This window comes from Silene latifolia, chromosome 6, assembly GCF_048544455.1.
Source record: "Silene latifolia isolate original U9 population chromosome 6, ASM4854445v1, whole genome shotgun sequence".
NCBI lineage: Eukaryota > Viridiplantae > Streptophyta > Magnoliopsida > Caryophyllales > Caryophyllaceae > Silene > Silene latifolia.
In genome coordinates this window covers 67,449,720-67,472,295 of record NC_133531.1, presented here as the reverse complement: position 1 = coordinate 67,472,295, position 22,576 = coordinate 67,449,720, and the positions used below count along the sequence as shown (strand labels likewise).

General features: G+C 35.9%; 2 protein-coding genes across 2 annotated transcripts; both read right to left on the bottom strand.

Moving 5' to 3' along the window:
* Window positions 1–6,754: 6,754 nt before the first annotated feature.
* LOC141588181 (uncharacterized) lies at window positions 6,755–7,656 on the bottom strand. The gene is made up of 2 exons (XM_074409636.1): window positions 7,374–7,656; window positions 6,755–7,218 (listed from the first exon to the last, which is right to left on the bottom strand). The coding sequence occupies exons 1-2, from the start codon at window positions 7,654–7,656 to the stop codon at window positions 6,755–6,757; spliced, it is 747 nt and encodes a 248-aa protein (XP_074265737.1).
* Window positions 7,657–9,683: 2,027 nt separating this feature from the next.
* LOC141588180 (protein BRASSINOSTEROID INSENSITIVE 1-like) lies at window positions 9,684–10,313 on the bottom strand. The gene has a single exon (XM_074409635.1). The coding sequence runs from the start codon at window positions 10,311–10,313 to the stop codon at window positions 9,684–9,686; it is 630 nt and encodes a 209-aa protein (XP_074265736.1).
* Between the last annotated feature and the right edge of the window lie 12,263 nt (window positions 10,314–22,576).

Here is a 22,576-nt window from a genome sequence, read left to right as displayed (position 1 = left end):
CTATTATTCAAATAAATCTAGTTTTGAACAATACAACATTCAAATGAATAACTTCTACGCATAATGCATTTCCTCATTATATACGTGGATCTATTTCATTCTTTACTATTATCCTACTCCACATGGCATTATTCATAATGTAAATACCATCTTTGGTATCTTATACCTTATAGTAGAATATTCGTAGTAACTTTTACTTCTATAACATACATACTTTATTTAGAAGTCATACTTCAATAGCTTTCGCAGATCTTCAAGACATTTCTAAAAGCTATCTTTCCAATGATATCTGTCATTACAATAATGACGTTAATCACTAAATGATTTCCATACATGTTTAGACATTGATCTTCAGGTTGCACTTGACAACGATTTTCCATTCCACCATTACCAGTGTCTAAACTCATATATCAAAGTCTCTTTACTGATGAACTCAAAGAACATTAGCTTTTGATTCTTCTTGATATGAAACTCAATTGTCACTAAGAGAGAAATTCGCTTAAGTTACATGCATCATTCACAATGAATTGAATATAACTTAAGGTAAAACTGAAACAATTTCAATCATCAACCTTTGATGAGAAGGATATCCAATAATCCAAATTATCAATATAATTATGTCATAACAACGACAAGTGGACTAAGTGGATCATTCCACATATTTTTCTCACTAAGCGGGAACAATTCCATTTATTTTAAACAATTGACACATATGGTATGAATAGTCATCTTTATGACTTTCGGTATATAGTCTAAACTATACATTAGCATTAAGTATGGTTTGATAAAATTTCTTTTGAAGACAAACTTCACTTTGCCTAATTGAGAACAATTCTCAAAGAAACCAATCTATGAATTTGAACGATTCAAACTCACTTGAAAAACATGACATCAATGATAAATTACAACTATCAACATATGCAAAACTAAATCGATATACTAATACACTGTTATTATCTTAACCAATTTAAGACACACAATTTGTACGACATTCTTAAACAATTTTAAGATTTACTACACACACAACCCTCATATGTGCATAGTATCCTAGAATTCCCAATCATATATAACTTGAGTGTGCTTTGGCTCATCACCCAAATTACACATATCAAGGTAGACATCATATGTCAATCGCACCAAATGCGACTCCTAGTCGTCAAGTAACATTTTATGTGACTTGACTATTTGCCCCAAAGTCCAAAACTGTTTTGATGACCTTGTTAAGTGCACCAAATTTCACGTGTGGGTAACTGTTACCCACCTGTTCAACTTACATAGAAGGAGTACTCTACTTTGGCAGACAATACTTCCAACGATATAAGTATTTTACAGTCATTAATTTGGAAGGGCATTACTTAATATTTCTATTGAGGGTAGGTTTAGTCATACAAGACAAGGGTCCTATACATGGCGCTAGTTCTCTTAAGGAAAGGATATAAGGGAACCTAGCCGTTCTAAATAACACACAAGGCTTTTATTAATTTTAAATATCACATTTAAATAAAATTATAATACATAAGAAATTGTAAATTAGAACAAAGTCATATTTAGAACCCAAAAACGATTCATAATCGTTAACAGTTCATAATTGTTTGTTTTAAACATCTTATGCAAAAACATAATAACATGGGTAGATAATCGTATCATTCAGGGTATATATACAATAAATAAAGATATAAACATAAATCAATACAACATTGTAACAATCAATTAATGAAATTGATTAAAACCCAAAACCAAATTATGAAAAATCAAAATCATAATTTTTAATTAAAAATGACCTGAAAGTCTATCAAGACGTCATAATTTGGCTTAAAACCGCCGACCCTGCTATGCAGTCCTGTTTAGAATGCCGTTTACACTCGAAAAACACTATTGTAACATCAAAATCCGACACTCAAAACTGATGAACAGTAACTTTCAGAAAACACACGTGAATAGTACCGCACGTGAATAGTGTTTCGTGAACAGTAATTAATTTTTTTTTCTTAAATCAAAAATTAAAATTAAAAACTGATTAAACAATTTAATACCCTAATCAAATTAGGGTTTATTACATATCTAATCTAATTAGATCCAATCAAATTGGAGATTTTTCGACACTCTTAAAATAGGCATCTAACAACAAATTAGGTCTTTGTTAAAATCAATTAAATTAGGGTTCTTTTAATCGAATTAAAGGAATACATCATAATATCAAATATTACGATACAAGTCAACATCTATTATGATACAATCCTAAATTTAATGTTTAACAACATACAACAATTGCATTAATTGAACTAATTCAATTTAAAAGCTCCAATCTTTGAATCATAGAACAAAAACATAGATACAACAATTATATCTAAAGGCGCAACCTTTTAATCTAATACTTAACAATACATGTTCGCTCTGATACCACTGAAGGGTTCTGTACCGATTTTCAACAGATTTTAATTACAGAATTCCCAAGACCTCATGCATGTTAAGTATTAAGATTAAATAAAAGGGGTGATTAGCAAACTTACTTGGATGCGGAAGAATTCCAATAATATGCTAATAATAAGAAGTATAATTAACCCCAAATCGCAGCTCCTTGAATAGTAATATAATCTGTGAGACCGTCTCACAATAACGCCCCAAGTGTTGCGCCTCTACCGGTATCCACACAATATGAGTATGTATGCTAGTACAAATTTAAGGGCAATCTTCTTTCTTCTTTCTCCCTTGAGGTTTTTTCTTTCTAGAAAAACTGATCATCAAACATCTCCTCTTATATCTCTATATATAGGGAGTTTAAGGAGAACCCTAGACCATCTAGGATTAGGAAAGTTTAAAAGAATAATCTTTAATTATTCTTATTGCCTTTATAATTTAATCTATATTAATTATAATATTACCCAGAGCTCATCTAGTGTGTGACCCTGTAGGACCGACTAAAACTACCCGAATCCTAACTCATTTAGGACTCAGACTACAAGCGGCTCCTAGCAGAACATTGTAGCCACATAAAACTAATCGGTTATACAATATTCCGGACATATGGGCACACTAACTCTTTCAATGGGAACTTCCAATTCATGTGAATTGGGGTAACCAAACATACCCATTTTGCAATTCACATGAATTTAAGTTCCTGTGTTGTTTAATGGGTAACCAAACGACCCCTTATTAATACAAATTGTAATACTGAGTAAGATTAATTTAAGAAAACAATTGTTGAATAAAATTAGTACCGAGTATTTATTTTATTTGTAAACTTAGTACTTCCCTTTTTTTCATCGCCAGAGATTACAACAATTCCAATTGTACATAAAAACATTTCAAAAAAAAAAATATGTTTCACATAATTATAAATATTTACAAATGTATTATGTTTTGACTCAAAAGAGCATAGACAGTTGGTATAACAATATGAAAAAGTGATACTCGTAATAATAAGCTAAAAGAAAGATACTAGATGTGTCAGAAAAAAGCGAGTAATATATACAGAACACAAAAGGTGTGTTTCATGGGTTTCATTGATTCATTCATCTTCTTGTAATCTTGTTGTACCTTGTCTGGATATATGTGATTCATACCTCAGCTTACACTCTACCATACGCCTGCTCCTTCTATTATTTTAGTACTATACTATCTCATTCCTTTTCCTCAAACCAAAACTAACAAAGGACAATTTTAGTCGTCTTTACCATTATTTTATTTTCGTTATATGTTTTAATCAATAGTAAATAAATGATTAAAATGGATGGGTAATATATTAGCGTGTCAAAGGCAGTGAGAGTAAGCTCAATAACCATAATATCGAGTAGTTCCACTGAGTTTCATTCCCCGACCATTTACTTACCTCTTTTTATTATATGCGACGAGTATTCCAATTTTTTATTATTAAAAGGCGGGGTAAACCCCGAGACCTACATCGAGTAGGGTCCCAAACAACTTTACAAAACGAAAAACAACACAAAAAAACAAATAAAAAAACTTAGCAATTTCCAGCATCAAAACTCAAGTCGCGGAGTCGTCCTTTGCCCTATCCTTTTCTCCTTCCATGTTCTAAATATTTTCCAATTGTTCAACCATTCTTCTAAAGTATAAGGTAAACCTTCTTTCCACGATTTGCACCACAACCCAACTCTTAAAAACATCTTGTCTACAATACACGGCCAGTTAGGAGTTTTGTTCTCGAAAATCGCTTCATTTCGCAATTCCCAAATATAGTAACTATAGCAATGAAGAATACATCCCAAAGTCGTTTCTCAAACACGACAAAGTGAGAGTCACACCATATCAGAAAAGCATCATCAATCCCACCGGGACAAATCCATGCCATATCCCAAGCCTCACAAATACTCGTCCATAGCTTCCAAGAATACCTACAATGCAAAAACAGGTGTTTGGCGGTCTCCAATTCTTCACCACAAAAAGTACACATCGTCTCCTCCCAAGCCATTTCTTTCCACTTAAGCATCATATCCTTATTGTTCACCTTATTCCATAGTATTACCCAAAGAATTATCTCATACCTTGGTGGTGGAAGTCCTTTCCAAAGATGGCTGAACCAAGGCTTACGCTCTGCTCCATTGTATTTCAAGTTATAGAAGGCATCAACAAAAGTTTTAGCCATGTAGCAATCATTTTTATCCCTTAAATGTTTGTAGCCCTCAATCATCAAATTTAAATGGTCTAATAGTGATAATTCCCATTGAAATAATCTTCTTCGCCATTGAAGCTGCCAGACCCAATCATCGCCTTGCCAGGTACCCATTTCAGCCACACACTTATTTTTCTGAGTCGACACATTAAAAAGTCTCGGAAACCCTTCTTTGAGAGTTACACTGCCAATCCAAAGATCCTCCCAAAACCTGACCGTATTACCTCTTCCAATTTGTATCCTGATACCCTGCTTTGTGACTTTTCCAATGTCCGTATCCCAATCACTGACAGAGCATATCAACTTCCATAGGCCAAACTTAGCCACCTTTTCTTCACTTCTAAACATTCCTTCGGGGTTGAGTTCGTGAATTGAACAAATAATTCTCTTCCAAAGCGCCTTATGTTCCACAGAAAATCGCCACCACCACTTGAAGAGCATACTTGCGTTTTTAATCTGTAAGTCACCCACCCCTAGGCCACCCATCGCCTTTGGCGATTGGATAATATTCCGATTCATCAAGGGAACAACATCACGCCCATTGTTTCTTCCCCAATAAAACTTTCTTTGCAAACTGATAATCTTTTTCAAGACGCCTTTAGGAATCTTAAACATAGACATATAAAAGAGAGGCAGCGAGTTCAAGACGGATTTAATGAGGACCACTCTTCCAGCTTTTGAGATTAGCCCCGTCTTCCAACTAGCCAGCCTTCTCCTTATATTTTCCACCACTGAATCCCAGGTCGAGAGTTTATTCGGGTTAGAACCCAGAGGAATACCCAAATATTTCACGGGTAGTTGTACTACTTGACGACCCGACTTAGAGCATTTGATTCTCCCTCTGCGACACTTTCCTAGTATTACGAGAGCAGATTTCTTAAAATTAATAGTGAGTCCAGTAGAACGCTAAAAGTTGTCAAGAAGCCTCTTGATATTTGTCAGAACTTGAGAAGTAGCAGGACAGAATATAAGAGTATCGTCTGCAAATTGTAAGTGACTTAAAACAACCTTGTCCTTACCCACTTCTAAACCTTGAACTAACCCCATTTGAATTCCCTTAAACATAACTTGATTGAAAGCCTCTGTTACTAACAAGAACAGGAAAGGTGAGATGGGATCACCTTGCCTGAGGCCACTTTCCATTTTGAATGGTCTGGTGGGAGTACCATTAATAAGTATAGAAATGGAAGCTGTAGATAGGCATATGTAGATCCACTTTCTCCATTTGGATCCAAAACCCATGGCTTTCAGTATGTAGATAACAGATTCCCACCTTACCTAGTCGTACGCCTTATGAAAGTCCAATTTAAGCAAGACTCCAGTTCTTTTAGTCTTTTTAAGCCAATGCACCACTTCATTTGCAATTAAGGCGCCATCCAATATTTGCCTATTCTGTACAAATGCAGTCTGAGTCTCACCAATTAGACTAGGTAGTAGGCTTCGAAGCCTCTCAGCTAGTATCTTTGAAATCACTTTGTAAACACAGCCGACCATGCTAATTGGCCTGAAATCCGTCATTTCAATTGCATTATCCACTTTTGGTATAAGAGTTACCCAAGTATTATTAATCTCTTCTGGAAAGTGACCTTCGATGAAGAACTGTCTTACAATGTTCATAAATTCCTCACCAATAGTGCCCCAGCACTTCTTCACAAATCTGAAGTTAAATCCATCATAACCTGGCGCTTTACCACCATCACAATCTCACACAGCCGCCTTAATCTCCTCATCATCGGGAACACTTTCAATCCTCGAGCTTTGATCGCGTGATATCATCACAAAGGGTAGGGAACCAAGTGCCTCAACATCAGTAATATCTCTTCTATATAGTCTTTTTAAGTACTTTACTATTTCCTTCCTTATTCTCCTTTGATCTGTGAAAGTTTTGTTCTCTACTTGTATAGCTCCGATGAGGTTTCTTCTTTTCCTAATTGAGGCCATTATGTGAAAATATCTCGTATTCTTGTCCTTTAATTTCAAGTTCTGAACTCTGGAAAGTTGCCTCCAATATCACTCCCTTCTTGTTAGCCATGTTTGAAGAAGGGAGAATAAGGCTTTTCATCTAGCAATGAGCAACTCATTATCAGGTTGGGTCTCCAGGTCCTTGTCCACTTTATCTAGCTAAAGTATCAATTCCTCAGTCCTGACATTGATATCTCCAAAAACATTGCGATTCCATTTTCGAATAGGTCCAACTATCTCCTTCATCTTTTCATGGAACGGTGCATCTCCCATATTTTCCCATTCCGATTTAATCAAGTCTTTAAAACCTGGGCAATGTAGCCAAGCATCCATACTTCTGAATGGACGAATTACCCCTTTTATTTTATCACACTCAACCAACAGAGGGTAATGATCTGATACTAGCTTTGGAAGAGGCCAGAGCTTTGTATTAGGAAAGTGAGTCAGCCAAGAACAATTTATAAACGCTTTATCAATCTGGTTTGCAACCCTGCAATTTACCCAAGTGAACTTCCTTTCAATAAGGGGTAGTGCTATCAGCTCCATATCCTGCACCCAATTTTCAAAATCATCCATACTAGTACTTCTATTCTGTTGGCCTAGCCTTTCTTCAGGACTTAACACTTCATTAAAATCACCATAGATCAACACAACACAGCACCATTACAACAACTCTTAACACGAAGTAGCTCTTCCATAAGTTTTCTTCTCCCTTCAATACAACAAGGTCCATAAACAAGTATTACTGAACACGGAATTTCTTTATCACCATATTTACCAGATAAGAGTATCCATCTATCTCCGCAAATGCCACTAGTCTGCTTGAGTATATCTGCATCCCACATAAGAAGGAGCCCACCCCCTCTATCTACAGACTTTACGTCCAAGAAGATGACATTCCCATTGTTCCACCAGCCCCTGATACTTCTTTCCAGGGACGATTTATGTTTGGTTTCCACAAGTCCACATATATGGAGCTGTTTTTCTGTAATAATATTTTTAATTGCAATAAACTTACCTCTGCTCCCCACCCCTCTAACGTTCCAGGCCACACACCTCATTTCAACAATTATATTAATTCAGGAGGCCAACAATGTCTAGTCTTTCACCGACCCTAAAACCCAAACTCTTTCCTAACTCTTTGGTCCTTAGATCTTCAATACTTCTATCATTTTCAAAGTCGTCTTCAGAAAAAGATTCAATACTATCATCCAAATTGGTCTCCGCTCCAGTTGCAATTTCGTCCCTCAAGCTCTGTTTAATTGCTTTTGCAGACTTATTGTTTGAGATGTTGGTATTTTTATCATTAAGCTTCTTAGAACATGGTTTGGATTTTCTCTTAAACTTTTTGGCATTTAAAATCTTCTGGAAACCAGAGGGCATTCTTCATCAAACAATAAAGGGTTAATTGAGTTTTCTAGACTTGCATTAACTCTACATCTTCCTGAGATTAGGTCCAACTCCTCATTAATATCATAATTTACATTTCTAACCAAAGTGACAGTCTTTTCGCTATCCTTCGCCTGTTCATTATCCATAGGTGTTTCAGCAACAATAACCATATTATCAGAAAACTTCCCCTCAGAATCATGGACGCCAACTTGGGTATGGTTAATCGCTGAAAATGTGTCATCCCATTAATAAGAAGATAAATTCAATTTGGGTGCAGGTTGTTTGATAAAGCATGTAGTCAAATTTAATCCCTCTCTAACAAAAATTGACTTCCCAATACATTGTTCATCGATGCTAACATACAATAATTCAGCAATATACGACAGGATGTTAGTATCAATCATCATTCTGCAAGTGACAAAACTGTTTGGATTTTCGAAACTTGAGTCACAATACACTAGGCTGCCAAATTTATTTGCAATCTTCTCACAAGTATCCCTAGACCAAACTTGGGGAGGGATTCCCATTACCTCTACCCAAATTCTCCTAGTTTCTCCTTGTTGGTAAATATCCCAAGGGTATATATCACTAAAGTATTGCATCATTAGAGGATTTCTGGTCTTAATAGCATGCTCCATATCATCCTTTTCCATGAAAGTGATAATGAACTTGTAAGGGCCTAAGTCACGTACCTTAACAATTGACGACCATTGATTTGTTAGGGTTTGAGAGAGGACCTCCACTGACCTTGATTCTTGACTTTCTCCAATCAGACTTCTTTCCAATTCTTTTGCCATAGACTTGGCATATGATTGAGACCGAGATTAGAGGGCATGCTATGAGAATGCACAAAGTGGTGAATGAAGCCATTGAAAAGGACGGAAAAAAAAATGACCAACGAAACCTGCCAAACATATCAAACAGAGGGTTTCCGTATGCCACCAAACCAAATTGAACATGACGAAAAAAATTCTAATACTACAACATTATGTACAAACTACATAGTGCACTCACTTCAGAATGAGGGGGAAAAAGTCTAGCTAAATCTCCTATGTATAAGGCCTTCTTTAATGATACATACGTACATTTAAAAGTTACATGACACAGTGAAAATTGTTTTTACCATTTGTTAATGGTATAGCAAAATTTGGAAGCTGAATGTTACTTCAAGTTTCCTTCATGCCATCACGGCCAACAACAATCAATCAAAGTCTTTGACTAGTATAGTCTTGGACGATGATCTGGATTGCGACCTCTTAAATCTTAGAAAAGGATACAAATGCAAGCTTATTGGTATCAACTACAATTGTTCCCAAACTACCATCCATGTGGATGCTGCTTGGAAGGATGATAAAAGTACGGGACTTGAATGGTATGTCAACTGTGGGAATACTGAATCATATTTCTGTACCAAAGGTGGACTCTTCTCTCTCTCAGCGGATCAAGCGGAAGCTGCGGCTATTCTGGAAGCCCTTAAATGGGCGCTAGGAAGAAATATATACCATATTACTATCTTCTCTGATTGCTTACAGGTGCTCGTTCAAATAATGGATATTTCGAAGATTGGCTTGAAGACTAAAGTTCTGGTGACAGACATCCTTAACTTATGTTCGATCTATGTTTCATTGTATTTCTTTTTGTTTTATTCCTAGGAAGTACAATAAAATGGCTCATAATCTAGCCCAAAGAGCCATTATTATGTAAACTCACTCTTGCTAATTGTCAAAAAAAAAAAAAAAAAGTTTCCTTCAGGCACTTCTTTGATGCTCATATCAGCTAAAGCATCAACTGTACTGAAACTACCCCCAAGTGTACTGAAACTTCCATTCACATTCCCAGTCGTAAATGTAGTACCGGAATCCAAACCCGAACCTGCTTGGATTTCCTTAAACATGGCCATGACTTGAATCATCATCGGCCTTTTCCAAGGTCGCTCATCCAAGTAAGAAACCGCCACTTCAAGGTGCTGCAAAAGCTCCATTTCTAACTTCGGATCCTCCTTTATTAGCTCTGGGTCAAATACATCACTTATTTTCAACTTGGCATGTATTTTCACCCATCCTACTAGATTGTTATCACCAAAATCAGCAAAATCTGTTGGTTGCTTCCCGGTCAGCAGCTCGAGTAAGACGACACCGTAACTATATACATCACCCTTTGTGGAACATCTAAAGCTTTGGTAGTACTCCAGAGGGACGTACCCAGGTGTAGCAGCTAGTGTGCTCACACTTAAATGAGTGTCCATTGCACTCATTAATCTCGTCATCCCGAAATCCGACACCCTTGCTTCCAGATGTTCATAGATCAAAACATTACTAGATTTCATGTCCCTGTGAATTATATGGGGTATGCAATTATGGTGAAGGAAGGCTAACCCTCGTTGTGGATGCGGGCCCACGGGGGCAAAAAGCGAAGTAAGCTTTTCACTCTTTGGTTTTTTTTGCATTTGTGGAGTCGCCACCAATTTATTGTGGAAAATTGGAAATCGTTCGAATACCTCGTGTCATGTCAAGACACAAAGTAATGACATAGACACCAAGAACTCGTTACCCTTAGCATTCTATGTCTAGAATGACTCTCGTGAATGCCAACGAACACGAATGTTCACAGGGATCTGGAGTAAGGGGTGAGGGTACGTATTAGAAAGCTCTTTTGATCGAACATCTAATCCCGCCCGCCTCGATAGCGGCCTCTACTAATGATTAGGGAAAATCGTCTATACTCGATGTATTGTCAATTTATATGCATGCAATGCAACATCCAACGTTTTAATCCTAACATGTGAGAATTAGACTAAGTCGGTTAACACTTAAGTTATCATAAAAGTGGGTCGAAGTAGAGATTTAAATCGATTACATGTGAAAACATACAAGGAATAATAAAAGGAATACAATAATAAAAATTACAATAAAGAAATTTACAATAAAGAAAATTACAATAATTACATCGGATTAATGATTTATGTCGAAAATACTTTTAAAACGGATAATTTGAGAAAGAATAAATAAATAAATTAACGAACAGGAATTAGGGTGATAATACGATTAATAGTTAATTAATACGTAATTAATAAACTAGGTCAAGGCAAAAACGGTAGTTCAGAGACAGAAATCAACCAGGAACAGGCGCAGCAGAGCTGCGTCCCTTGGAAGAGGCGCAGCAGTTGCTGCGTCCGTTCCTCGGCTCAGTTCTGGCTGTGAAGTCGGAATTGCAAATTGTTAATATTCGTTGGTAATTTTAATGATCGATTATGAATAACTGACTCGGATGAAAGTGATTAATTGATTATTTACATATGATTGGGGTGACAAAGCATGAACATGGATGGAATTAAACAATACGAGTTAATTACAAGATTAAAAGGTTAATTAATGAATTAATTAGGATAAACAAGTTGTTCATGATGAATTAATGATGGACATGATAAATAACAGATGGGAATATATCAAAGATCGAATTCCAGAGACTCAATATTAATGAATCGAATCTCTAAAACCCGGATTAACTTTAATGACGAAAACCCGCAAATATTGGTTATAAGGGATTTAAGTCGGGATTTAATGACGAATTCAATACTAATGATGATGAATAATATGTTAAATTACCATGTTTAAATCGTTATATCAAAGAATCGAAGAACAAACGAAAGAAAATAAAAGAAACGAATTGACAAAAGACGAAGGAAGAAGAAAGGAAGCGAGAATCTGCAGCCCCTCAAGAGGCGCGGCAGTGCTGCGTCCCTTTGAAGAGGCGCGCGATTCTTTGCGTCCTTTCTCGACGTCTGTCTTCTGATAATTCGTAAAAAAAAAAGGTTTTAAAACATGGTTTTACAAATCGGTTTTAAGAATACTTTCGACATAAACCTTACATTATGATTACAATAAATAAAGAACAATAAATAGAATAGGATTTACACCCTCAGACTTACATGTTTGACGAAACGAGATGAACTAAGTTAACGTTTAGTGCTGCTCGACTCGAATGTACGACGAAAGTGCCCTCTAAGAGGAAAACGTATGATTGATTAAGTTGATTGATGTGGAGTTGGTCAAATTGGTCGGTCATGTAAAACGAGGCTGGTACTAAGAAAGATCCGAGCTTACGTGATCGAATGTTCAAGCACGTAGACGCCAAAAAGTAAAAACGTGGTCTAGAATGCAAAGGGAGAAGAGAAGGGGGGACACTCGCGTGAGAAATATGTGAGACCGAAGGTCTCTGTTTATACTAATCACACGACGGAAGTAGGGTTTTCGGAGAAAATTTGGAAGTGAATCTCAAAAAGATATGAAAAGATACGGAAAAAATACGCAGAAAAGGACTTGGGAAGAGGCGCAGCAGGCACTGCGTCTCTTGGAAGAGGCGCAGCACTTGCTGCGTCCTTTCCCAAGTGGTTTCCTCCTGCGGAAGAAAGATTTCCGTGTTTTGATTATGGAATAACGGATTAATCTCGTTTCCTTAATATTTTGTGTGAATATTACTGGAAATTCTTTACGAAAGATTAACAGATTGCAAAATATGGAATAGAAATATCCGGAACATTCCAGAACATTCTGACTCGGTTTTAGAAAATGAAGACGATTTTTCGACCCGGACTTCAAATGTACTCTAATTACTGCCAAAATGACCGTATCGGCGCGTAGATATCAGTTAAGAGGTAGACACAAGTGTTTGAGTGATCACTTGACGATAAACTTACGAACTGTCACAAATCGTTCTGTATACCAAACATGTGGCCCAATCATCACCGGGTGGTTTGCGGGAGGTGCAGAAATGAGGTATCTACAGAGCCCCCACTTTGACTGAGGCTTGGACAAGGCGAAAGTCAAAGTATAGCCATCAGGTCAATCGAAGACTACAACCTGACGACTATGGCGACGCGAGGCGGATCAAGGGGTTTGAACCAAGGACCTGTCGTCGGGAACATTTTAGAGTCTGTCGACTATCGGGGAGGGTCGTTTAAAGTCCATTAGACTACGTAAGGAGGCTCGCCAGCCATAAGAAGAAACCATACCTGAAATTTGATGCATGTCATTTATATGATGTTTTACACTTTATTTTACACGCATTTCAGAGCTCAAATATGTAGTTTATGCTACTATTTTCCCTATTTCCGTCTACTTTCGTGTTTTTGTATAATATTGCATAAATGTGAAGAATCCAGCGGAAATCGAGCCGAATCCGTCCCTAAGTACTTAGCATTGCATTTGACATGGAGTAAAGACTCGGGAAGCAAACTTGGTGCGCATTTCAAGGCTTGAAAGATATATTTGCGAGAGTTTCAGAAGCGGATTACCAGCTACAGTGGTCTATAGACTGCCCTACATGGTCTATAGACTGTCAGAATGCTTCTCGACATTGCAGCCTTATTCATATGGCTATATCTCGAGTTCTAGATCTGATAATTGAGTGATTCTAATTGGAGGTGAAAGCTTATCCTCTTAGCTTTCCAACGCCGCGTAGAATGCCTGATTTAACCAAGTAACGAAGAAATGGCAGCTGTTTTAAGATCGGTGCGCGCTGCAGAATTCGTCAGAACGCATTACTGTACAGCACCTTTGGTCGATCGACTGGTATCAGTGGTCGATCGACCAACCCACGACCTGACGCGGAAATTAAAAGGACGAGAATTAGAAAGCCCAATGTAATTAGGGTTTAGGAATAAAAGTTACGTAAGACCATCTATATAACGTAACCCTATGTTTCAGAATAGGCATCGGATCATTAGGATCTAGTTCCTATCATACATATCTTTAGTTTAGAATTCTCAATAAAGTTTGTACCTTACGTTCGGATTCATCGCTTATTCCTTTGCTTTGGTAATTCTAGTCCTTTAATTTCAGTATTGTTTTATTCGTTTCATTAGTATTAGTTCTTGCTAGATAGAATCCCAAGCCTTAGTTACAGTTTTATGCGAATTCATTCATTCAATTATTTCAATTATGCAATCCATTATGCTTATTATCAAATTAGTTCTTGTTACTTGCGTAAATATGTCTAGCTAAACACCCCGTGCTAAGATGTAGGGGATCTATGGCATAGATGGCATTAGAATAGGTGACCCCGAATTAGGGTTCGGTCGATCGACTGTCTTAACTGGTCGATCGACTGAGCCGGTTTGTCGGTCGACTTTGGTAGCTGGTCGATCGACTGACTTCGTGTCTGATTAGCACCGTTTGATTCGTTAAGTGCAATATTTAGCAATGAGACCGAGAGGAGACTCTTTAGATGCTTAGTTTTGACCAACCCGTAGATCGAGAGATAGGGGAGGGCATTAATTAATGAATTGACACGACTAAATTGCTGAGATCGAGAGATAATGTAATTTAGGCTTTAGGAATCACTAATCGGGGCGAGAGCTAGCATTACTGAGACTTAGGGACTGGTAGCATAGGCCGAAAGGAGCTACTAATTAACTTGGACCAAGAGGACTTGTTTTACCCATCCTACGCGACTGTATTTCGGACTTACCTAGGATTGTGTGACATCACAGCTATAGTGAACCGACCGTCTTAGCATTTCCTTTATCATTGTTTATATTCCTTTTTACTTTTATTTGTTTATTTAGTTATTTTAAATTTAATTCATATCAAAACCCCCTCAACTGTTACCCTTAGACTTAAATAAAAAGCAACAATTATCTCCATACCTCCCTGCGGATCGACCCTGTTACCACTAGCTTCTGTTAGTTTTAACAGGTTTTATAAAATTATTTTTGGTGCACACAACGACAGGCATCAAAATTCTTCAAAACTCCAGGGGAAACAAAACGCGATATTGGTAGAAGACAGCAGGACGTAGTCAGGAACTACTGGGAGAAATCTGCTTGGGTCAGTTTCAAACAAACTTCAGAAGAGCTTGGGGTCGATGTTGATCTCCATGTCTCGAGAGGGACGATTGTCTGTCGGTAAACTCTCGCTGGGGGAACATAATCGGAAACTGATCTTCATGTCTCGAGAGGGAATGTCTATCCGTGCACTCTCGCTGGGGGAACATAATAAAGGCGTGTTGAAACACATATCAAAGAAGAACCGCTCGTTGTGACAAGTAAGGCCTCGGCAAAAACATGGCAACAGTTTGTTGTTGCCTTGAAAATATGGATCCGTGCAAAGAATAAACGTCAAACGGACCAAATATGTGATATGGCATCGAGAAAGAGGCGCACCAAAGATGGGCCCACAAAATAATGAATTTATAACGAATCTTCGAAAATTCATATGGAGGGAAACTGAGGAAGAGGCGCAGCAAGAGCTGCGTCCCTTGGAATAGGCGCAGCACCTGCTGCGTCTTTTCCTGAGTGCGGCAATCCTGCGTAAAAACCTGATGAAACAGAGGGGTTTATTTCATTATTTCGAAATACAAACTCTCAATTTCTCTCTCAAATTCCAACCATTTCCATCTAAATTTGATCCAAAAGCTTGCATTTGCCATGACTAATCGAGGTATGTGTATTATTTTTGCATTAATCTTCTATAATAGATCAAATTGGACCGACAAAATTAGTGTTTCCAACCCTAAAATGTCGAAAATTTGGGGCTTTTCCCCCAAATGATTTTGCCTTGAAAAATTGACTTTATAAATGGCTAATTGGTAATTGACCAAGTAACATATTTCTTGACCGGTTCGTCATCCCACCTGAAAAACACATAAATATTTGAAATTAAAACTGTAAATGTTATATATATATGTGTGTGTGTGTGTGTGTGTGTGTGTGTGTGTGTGTGTGTGTGTGTGTGTGTGTGTGTGTGTGTGTGTGTGTGTGTGTGTTTTAAAAATAAAAAAATTAACATAAACTTACCAAAAATTACCCCTAGTGAGTAATTTTTGAACGGTACTAGGTCAATATGAACAATAATTTTAACAATATTAAAAACAAAACATAAAACAATGACTACTTTTTCAATAAACAAAAACTAACATGACTTATTTTTCATTACATATCTAGTCTAATTCATATCTATTCTAATTAACATTTAAAAATAATCTAATTTACGAAAATTCCAATTTTTAAAAATATTATTAATAATAATTCAAATTTTTAACAATAAAATTACATAGCTATCTTAAGTCAAGATGCATACATTAAAATTTAACAACATACATTTAAACAAAATTGGCTTCTATCCTAAGTCAACATGCATCAACACCAACAATAATTCAACAACAATTAAAACAATAACTAATATTCTAAATCAATTAAACTAATTCAAAAAAATTAAAAGGAGAAATACCTAATTAACTTGACAAAGGAAAAAATGAAAAGGAAGGATTAAAAAGAACAAGGGAGCCAGCAGGGGCCCTGGCGGCGGGCGGCGGCGGCAGGAGGGGCGGCGGCGGCAAGGCTGTGTACAAAAAAAATTAAAAACAAGAAAAGGAGAAGGAAAAAGATAAAGGAGAGAGGAAGAAAAGATAATGATAATTACTTTATAGTGACGGCGACGGCGTGATGGTATTGGTGGTGGTGGTGGTGGCGCCGGAAATGGAGGAGGGTGGTGGTGGTGTCGGGTTTTAAGAAGTTTAGGGTTTGCGATTTGGGCGAAATTGGTAAAGTGTGGAGGAATGATCCCGTGTTTGAGATAAAGGGAACGACTGACGGAATTTCCGTCAGTTTTTTCAATTTACTGACGGAATATCCGTCAGTAAAATGAAAGAACTGGCGGAAATTCCGTCATAGACCACTTTATCAGAGCAATAATGTAAAGGACTGTACACGTCACAATAATTGACCAACTGACGGAATTTCCAAAATACTGACGGAAATTCCGTCAGTTAGTCAATTATTGTGACAGCTGTAACTCACACCGGATTCAAAAATCTAATACCTCTGACGGAATTTGTAATACTACGGTTTTATGAGTCTCTGGGTACTCTATCGAGTGGGTCTTACTCTGTCGAGTAAGGGTGTTTTGGTTTTTAAAACAGTTTCTGTCTGTTGGGTACTCGATCGAGTAGCCTTGGTACTCGATCGAGTAGGAGGCACTCGATCGATTATGTTGGGCACTCGATCGAGTGGCTCGGTTTACGGGTAATATTTTGACGTGTTTTGTTAATAATGCGAATTAATATATAAACCTTTCTGTCACTTTCATAATACACTTTTATCAAACCTAATTACTTCAAAAGAGATTTCAACCTACGTACTTCGCATCTTTCGCATTATTGACAAATCTCGGAGCTTGGGAGGTCGGAATCTATCGTTCTTTACATCCTTGTGATCCTTGCGTCGAGGGTAAGATCTACGTACCGATTTTATAGTATTTTATTAAGGTTGTTTAAACCCTAATTTGGGGATTTGGGGGTTTTGTTGGTTTTTATGATTGTTAGTAATTATGTGATCATATGTTAGGAGCAGAATTCGTAGATGAGGCTTTTTTATAACAGGTGTTGAGATCGTCTAATTGTTTTGCATTCCAGGTAGGGTTTCCCTACTCAGTATTATTCACATATGTGTTGGTTGTGATCTATGTTTGTTGAGTATTATCATACGAGTATTGTGACGGTTGTTGGAATTGTTTACTGCTGGTAGTTATGATTGATTGTATCTGTCTGTGGTATTCGAGGTGCGTCCCTAGCTGAGTGGGGTCACTTGCGGGAGTGGCTTCATGCCAATTATTCGCCTTCTGTGGAACCCGCCACATAAGGGATGTGCACATTAATGGATTTGGGTTATTCGCTCTATGGTATGAGCGGGGCTTAGGTGGGAACGGTTGCGGTCCCCTACTGACGGAGTGGAGTAACCTATTGCGACGAGTACTCTGGCAAGACTACACACTTTAGTGTGTAGTCGGTGACAAGGAGTTGATTGTGGAGTTTGGGTTATGTGACGGTTGAGATATGTTGGTTTCTGTCTTATAGTAGTTGTATATGTATGATTGTGTGAATAGTACTGACCCCGTTTTATTGTTTTAAAAACTGTGGTGATCCATTCGGGGATGGTGAGCAGTTGTTGAGCAGGTATGAGTCGAGACATATGGGCTAGCTGGGATGTGTCACCTTCAGATGATAGAGTCTTCCGCTGTAGCTTGAGTAGTTTATCAGACATTTGTTTAGTTGGTTAGACAGTTGGCTTATGAACATGTAATCCGTTTTTGGTTGTTTGGGTTTGGACTGTATTCACTTTAAACTTTATACTATTTAAACGTTGTTTCTTTATTGTCTTTTGATTATCATTGCCTCGGGAAACCGAGATGGTAACAGCTTTATACCTGAGTGGTCCTGGTAAGGCACTTGGAGTATGGAGGGTGTTACAAAATTTCCGTCAGTTTTTTTACTTTACTGACGGATATTCCTCAGATGTCCTAAATTACTACCAGCTGTCATCCACTGTTGCGTGTGAGTGCCAATGACCGAAATTCCGTCACTAATTGCACTATACTGACAGATATTCCGTCACATGTATTTTAACGCCATTGACTTGGTCAACGCGCCAATTACAACTGACGGGAAATCCCTCAGGATATGATACCGACGGAAATTCCGTCACATATCCGTCAGTATCCCGCGTTTTCTGACGGCTTGTTCTTTCCGTCGGTATGCCCGTCATTATGCCGCGTTTTTGTTGTAATGTATACTCATATACATATATTTTTTAATTCAATCGGTAATTCTATCAAAATTACTTTAAATTAATCTAATAACCATCTTTAACTTATGATCCTTCCATTTTTAAAATATGTGAGTATATTTTTTAAAATTCTCAATATGACGGATAGCTTAATTTTTGTGGGAATTCAACCTAGTGATACAAGTATTTATCATTAACTTTTTCTAGAAAGACCAAATTCTTAATGATTATCCTTATTGCTTTACAATTTATAATTTACATTTGGCTATATAATGAACTAGTTTCAACCCGTGCAAAATTGCACGGGATTGCTTATTAAACTTGTTTTAAATACTGTTTCACTAAATTACAAAATATAAAAAACAGAATTCAATAAAATTATATTCTAAAGTTATAACGTGTTACATAATTCCATATACACAAATTCTCATTGAAAACGGCACTATCCGTTACAAGCTGAAATCGGATAGTGCCCTCTCACAATATGCAAGTGACACTATCCATTGGGTGCTCCATTTCCCCCTCACTTGCCCTCCCACGTGCGATATTGTGAGAGGGGCATTATCTGTCTTCAACTTGTGACGAATACTGCGCGTCACAAGCAAGACGCTTTGAATTCCATAAACTTCTTACAAATATTGTAAAGTTTCTTTTGTCATGGCATATCAATTTCTTTATAACTTGGTTTGCTTTAATACCATTTGAATATTAAATATAGAGATAAAAAATTATAAAGTAATGTATATATGTCGTATACAATAGTAATATGGTATAGAGTACAATATAGCTAATGCCTAATAGATAAGAACTACTCTTCCTTAAGATGAAAGTATCCATCATAACAATAAAATGGGTCAAATATTATCCATTGTACATATAGAATAAATCTTTTAATTTTTCCTATATATTCTGCTTTTGTCTTATTCAAAGTAATTGACATGTGTTAAATTTAAAACATATGCACCCGTCTTAAATGAGAATTATGCATTTTTATAGGACAAATATCATCTCACATGTTTATATAAGACAAACCTTTTACTTTTCTTAAACATTATGCATTTATGCTTTTGAGTTTTGTCTTATACGTACATCACACATGGAGTATTTAGCATGTCTTAAGTTTAAGACCAAAACAAATTTTAAATTTAAGACGGAAAAACCCGTATTAAATTAGAATTGCCGTTATCTAATAGGCCCTAAATTTGCCATAAAACGGCCCATTAGCCATTTTCCACCCAACCTACCACCACCTCAAGTCCTCAAGACCTCAACCCATTCCACTTGAAAAGCTGTTCAGTTCACATAACAATCTAGAGATAAACTAACAACCCTAAGTCTCATACTCCTAGTCTTTATCCACACCGCCTCTCGCTAGACATATTTTCATTCCTTCCTTCAAAACTCAAAACCTATTCCATATTAAACATCTCTCATTAATATTTTTACTGCCCCTCTCTTATAAATTCTTCTAATTTTAATAATTTTATTAACACCTCCATATGCATGTCGAGGATCCACGCTTGTATCCCTGGTTATCGACAAAGGCGATAGCTACTGGTGATTTAGGTTTTTATATTATATTTGCTCAAATATAATTATCTTTTTTCATAATTGTTTTTTGAAAAGTTCAGATTTAAATTTTTTTGTAAATATATTTCTACTCTCAAATCTACCTCATACAAATTTTCTTGTTTAGCAAATCTTTTACTTCTTTTAATAATTTTTTTTAAAATTTTTTTGTGGTGTATTAATTTATGTGGTGTGTGAATTATTAATTTAAAAGAATAATTTGATGAATGAGTTTGATCAAATTATTATTCTCTTTAATTATGTGATTTCTTTCTCCAGCATATGATATCGCTCGGACGAAATTCATCTTAGTTGTTTATTAAATATTAATTTTTTTAATTGTTTCACATTATGTAGTTAAATTGAAATTTTATGTGAGTAATTGGATAAGTCAGATTATTTTTCTGATTAATTTATCGGATTAATTGTTTAACACTAAGATTAGTCCGCGTTTTTGGTTGCATTAACACATCTGGGCACTTGCGGTATAATTCATTATAAAAAAATTTATTGTACTTTATTATTATTGTTGTTATTGTAATTTATTATTGTGTAAAAATTTAGACTGAACTATTCTTGATTTAAATTATTTATTAATATTTACGTATAAAACCTAAGCGTAAATATTTACATACAAAATCCTATTTATTAAACGAACAACCACAGAGCTGACGTGTCAGCCTGTGGTTAAAAGTACATTATTTTATTTATTTAAATAAGTGTCCCCACCCTTCCCCTCCACGTTTTATGTGATCAATTTCTTTGTATGCAACAATTCTCTCAAGTTGAACAATTAATTACCCATTAATTAACTTCAATGAAATTTCTATTAATAACTTATATTAACGCAAAAACAAATGAAATAACTCAATCCACTGATTAAACTATACAGCTTATCAAGCTAAAAATAAAAACAAAAACACATAAACACTATAATCTCATAAATTGATTCTTATTTTAAATTTGACAAAAAACTAATTCATTAAATTGTTTACAATAAATCATAAACTCAAACTTCAATTGGAACAAAAAAAAATTCAACTATAAAAATTTGTAAATAAAGAAAGATATTAAAATTGATCAGAAATATGATATAATCTTCTCTACATGCATGAATATCCCACTCTTTTGATCCAATCCACGACATTCATTAAGCAACGATGCAGATCTACTGATCAACCCACTTCAATTCTTCACTATGAACTTAATAACTAATTATCTTACATATATAATGGTAGGTTGTTGGATAATTGATAATTTAATTGAAATAATTGTTAATTTATGGAATAAAGTAAGAATAATAGAAGATAAAGTTGAGGAGGGAGGAAGTAGAGAAAAAATTAAAATAGATGGAAAAAAAGGGTTGATAGTTAACGGCGGAAGTGAGAGAGTAGTAATAGGGTTTAAGGGGGTAATAATGTGTTTAAGAGGCCTGGCAAATAATGAGAGGTCTAGAAGATTTTGTGTTGTACTCCTTATGTGTACCAAATATCTATGGAAGTACGACCCAATTTATCAATTGTAGCATAATGTTCTTCATGGAGTATCACATTACAAAAAATTTGGGAAAATAGTTTCTTTACGCACAAATTCTCATTTAAGACGGAACTATCCATATTAAGTTTAAGACATGTCAACTATTATATCACTTTATCAAAACAAATACTTTCTTATATATATACGAGTGGTATGTACTTGATCCGTCACAGCTCGCAAAACTTAAGACTGATAGAGTCGTCTTAAGGGAGACTTAGTGTTGTTTAGGTAGGCTAAATGTAAATGTTAGTGTATACTAAAGTTTTTTATACATAACTTTATTGATAGCCCGTTTTATACTTCCTCTTATTCAAGGTGAAGTTCCCTTTCATTTGTCCACTTTAATTAAGGGAGTGATTATGGACCACAAAAATCACACTGCCCCCACATGCAATTGAATTTAGGTCACCCAAAGCTTTCAAATAAAGAAATACGTACGGGAGCTAACTCGAATAAACTGAAAATGAAAATAAGGAGGATCAACTTAAATAGGAGGGAGTATTTTTATTAAATTATGTATATAATATATCCTTACACTTTTTAATCATTGTATACTTATATGATAATATGACGGATTTGAATATTTGACGATTCAACTAAATCGTTTCAAACGTGTACAAGTTCAATTATCATTTTTGTTATTGTATGTGTTTCAATAATTAATACTTTTCCCCTTCATTCATCAAATTTTTTACATGTGTTTTTGGCGTGAATTTTTATGACCTCACATGCACGTGACTTTTAAGGAGAGTACTTACCTTTTGTTAATCAAACATATAAACCCATTAAAGGAAACGTAAATAATTAGTTGAATGTACCAAAAAAAAGTAAAAAGATCAAGAATATGATAAATTGGAGGAAATGTGTACCAAAATAAAAAATGGAAAATTGTAATTTTAAATGTGCACGGGTCAAAATTTCTA

Coding starts and splice junctions, on each gene's coding strand:
- LOC141588181 (XM_074409636.1), bottom strand. CDS start 7,656: ATGAGGTGTGTGGCCTGGAACGTTAGAGGGGTGGGGAGCAGAGGTAAG. Junction 7,219..7,373: donor TAGATGGATACTCTTATCTG/GTAAATATGGTG, acceptor ATTTTAATGAAG/TGTTAAGTCCTGAAGAAAGG.
- LOC141588180 (XM_074409635.1), bottom strand. CDS start 10,313: ATGAAATCTAGTAATGTTTTGATCTATGAACATCTGGAAGCAAGGGTG.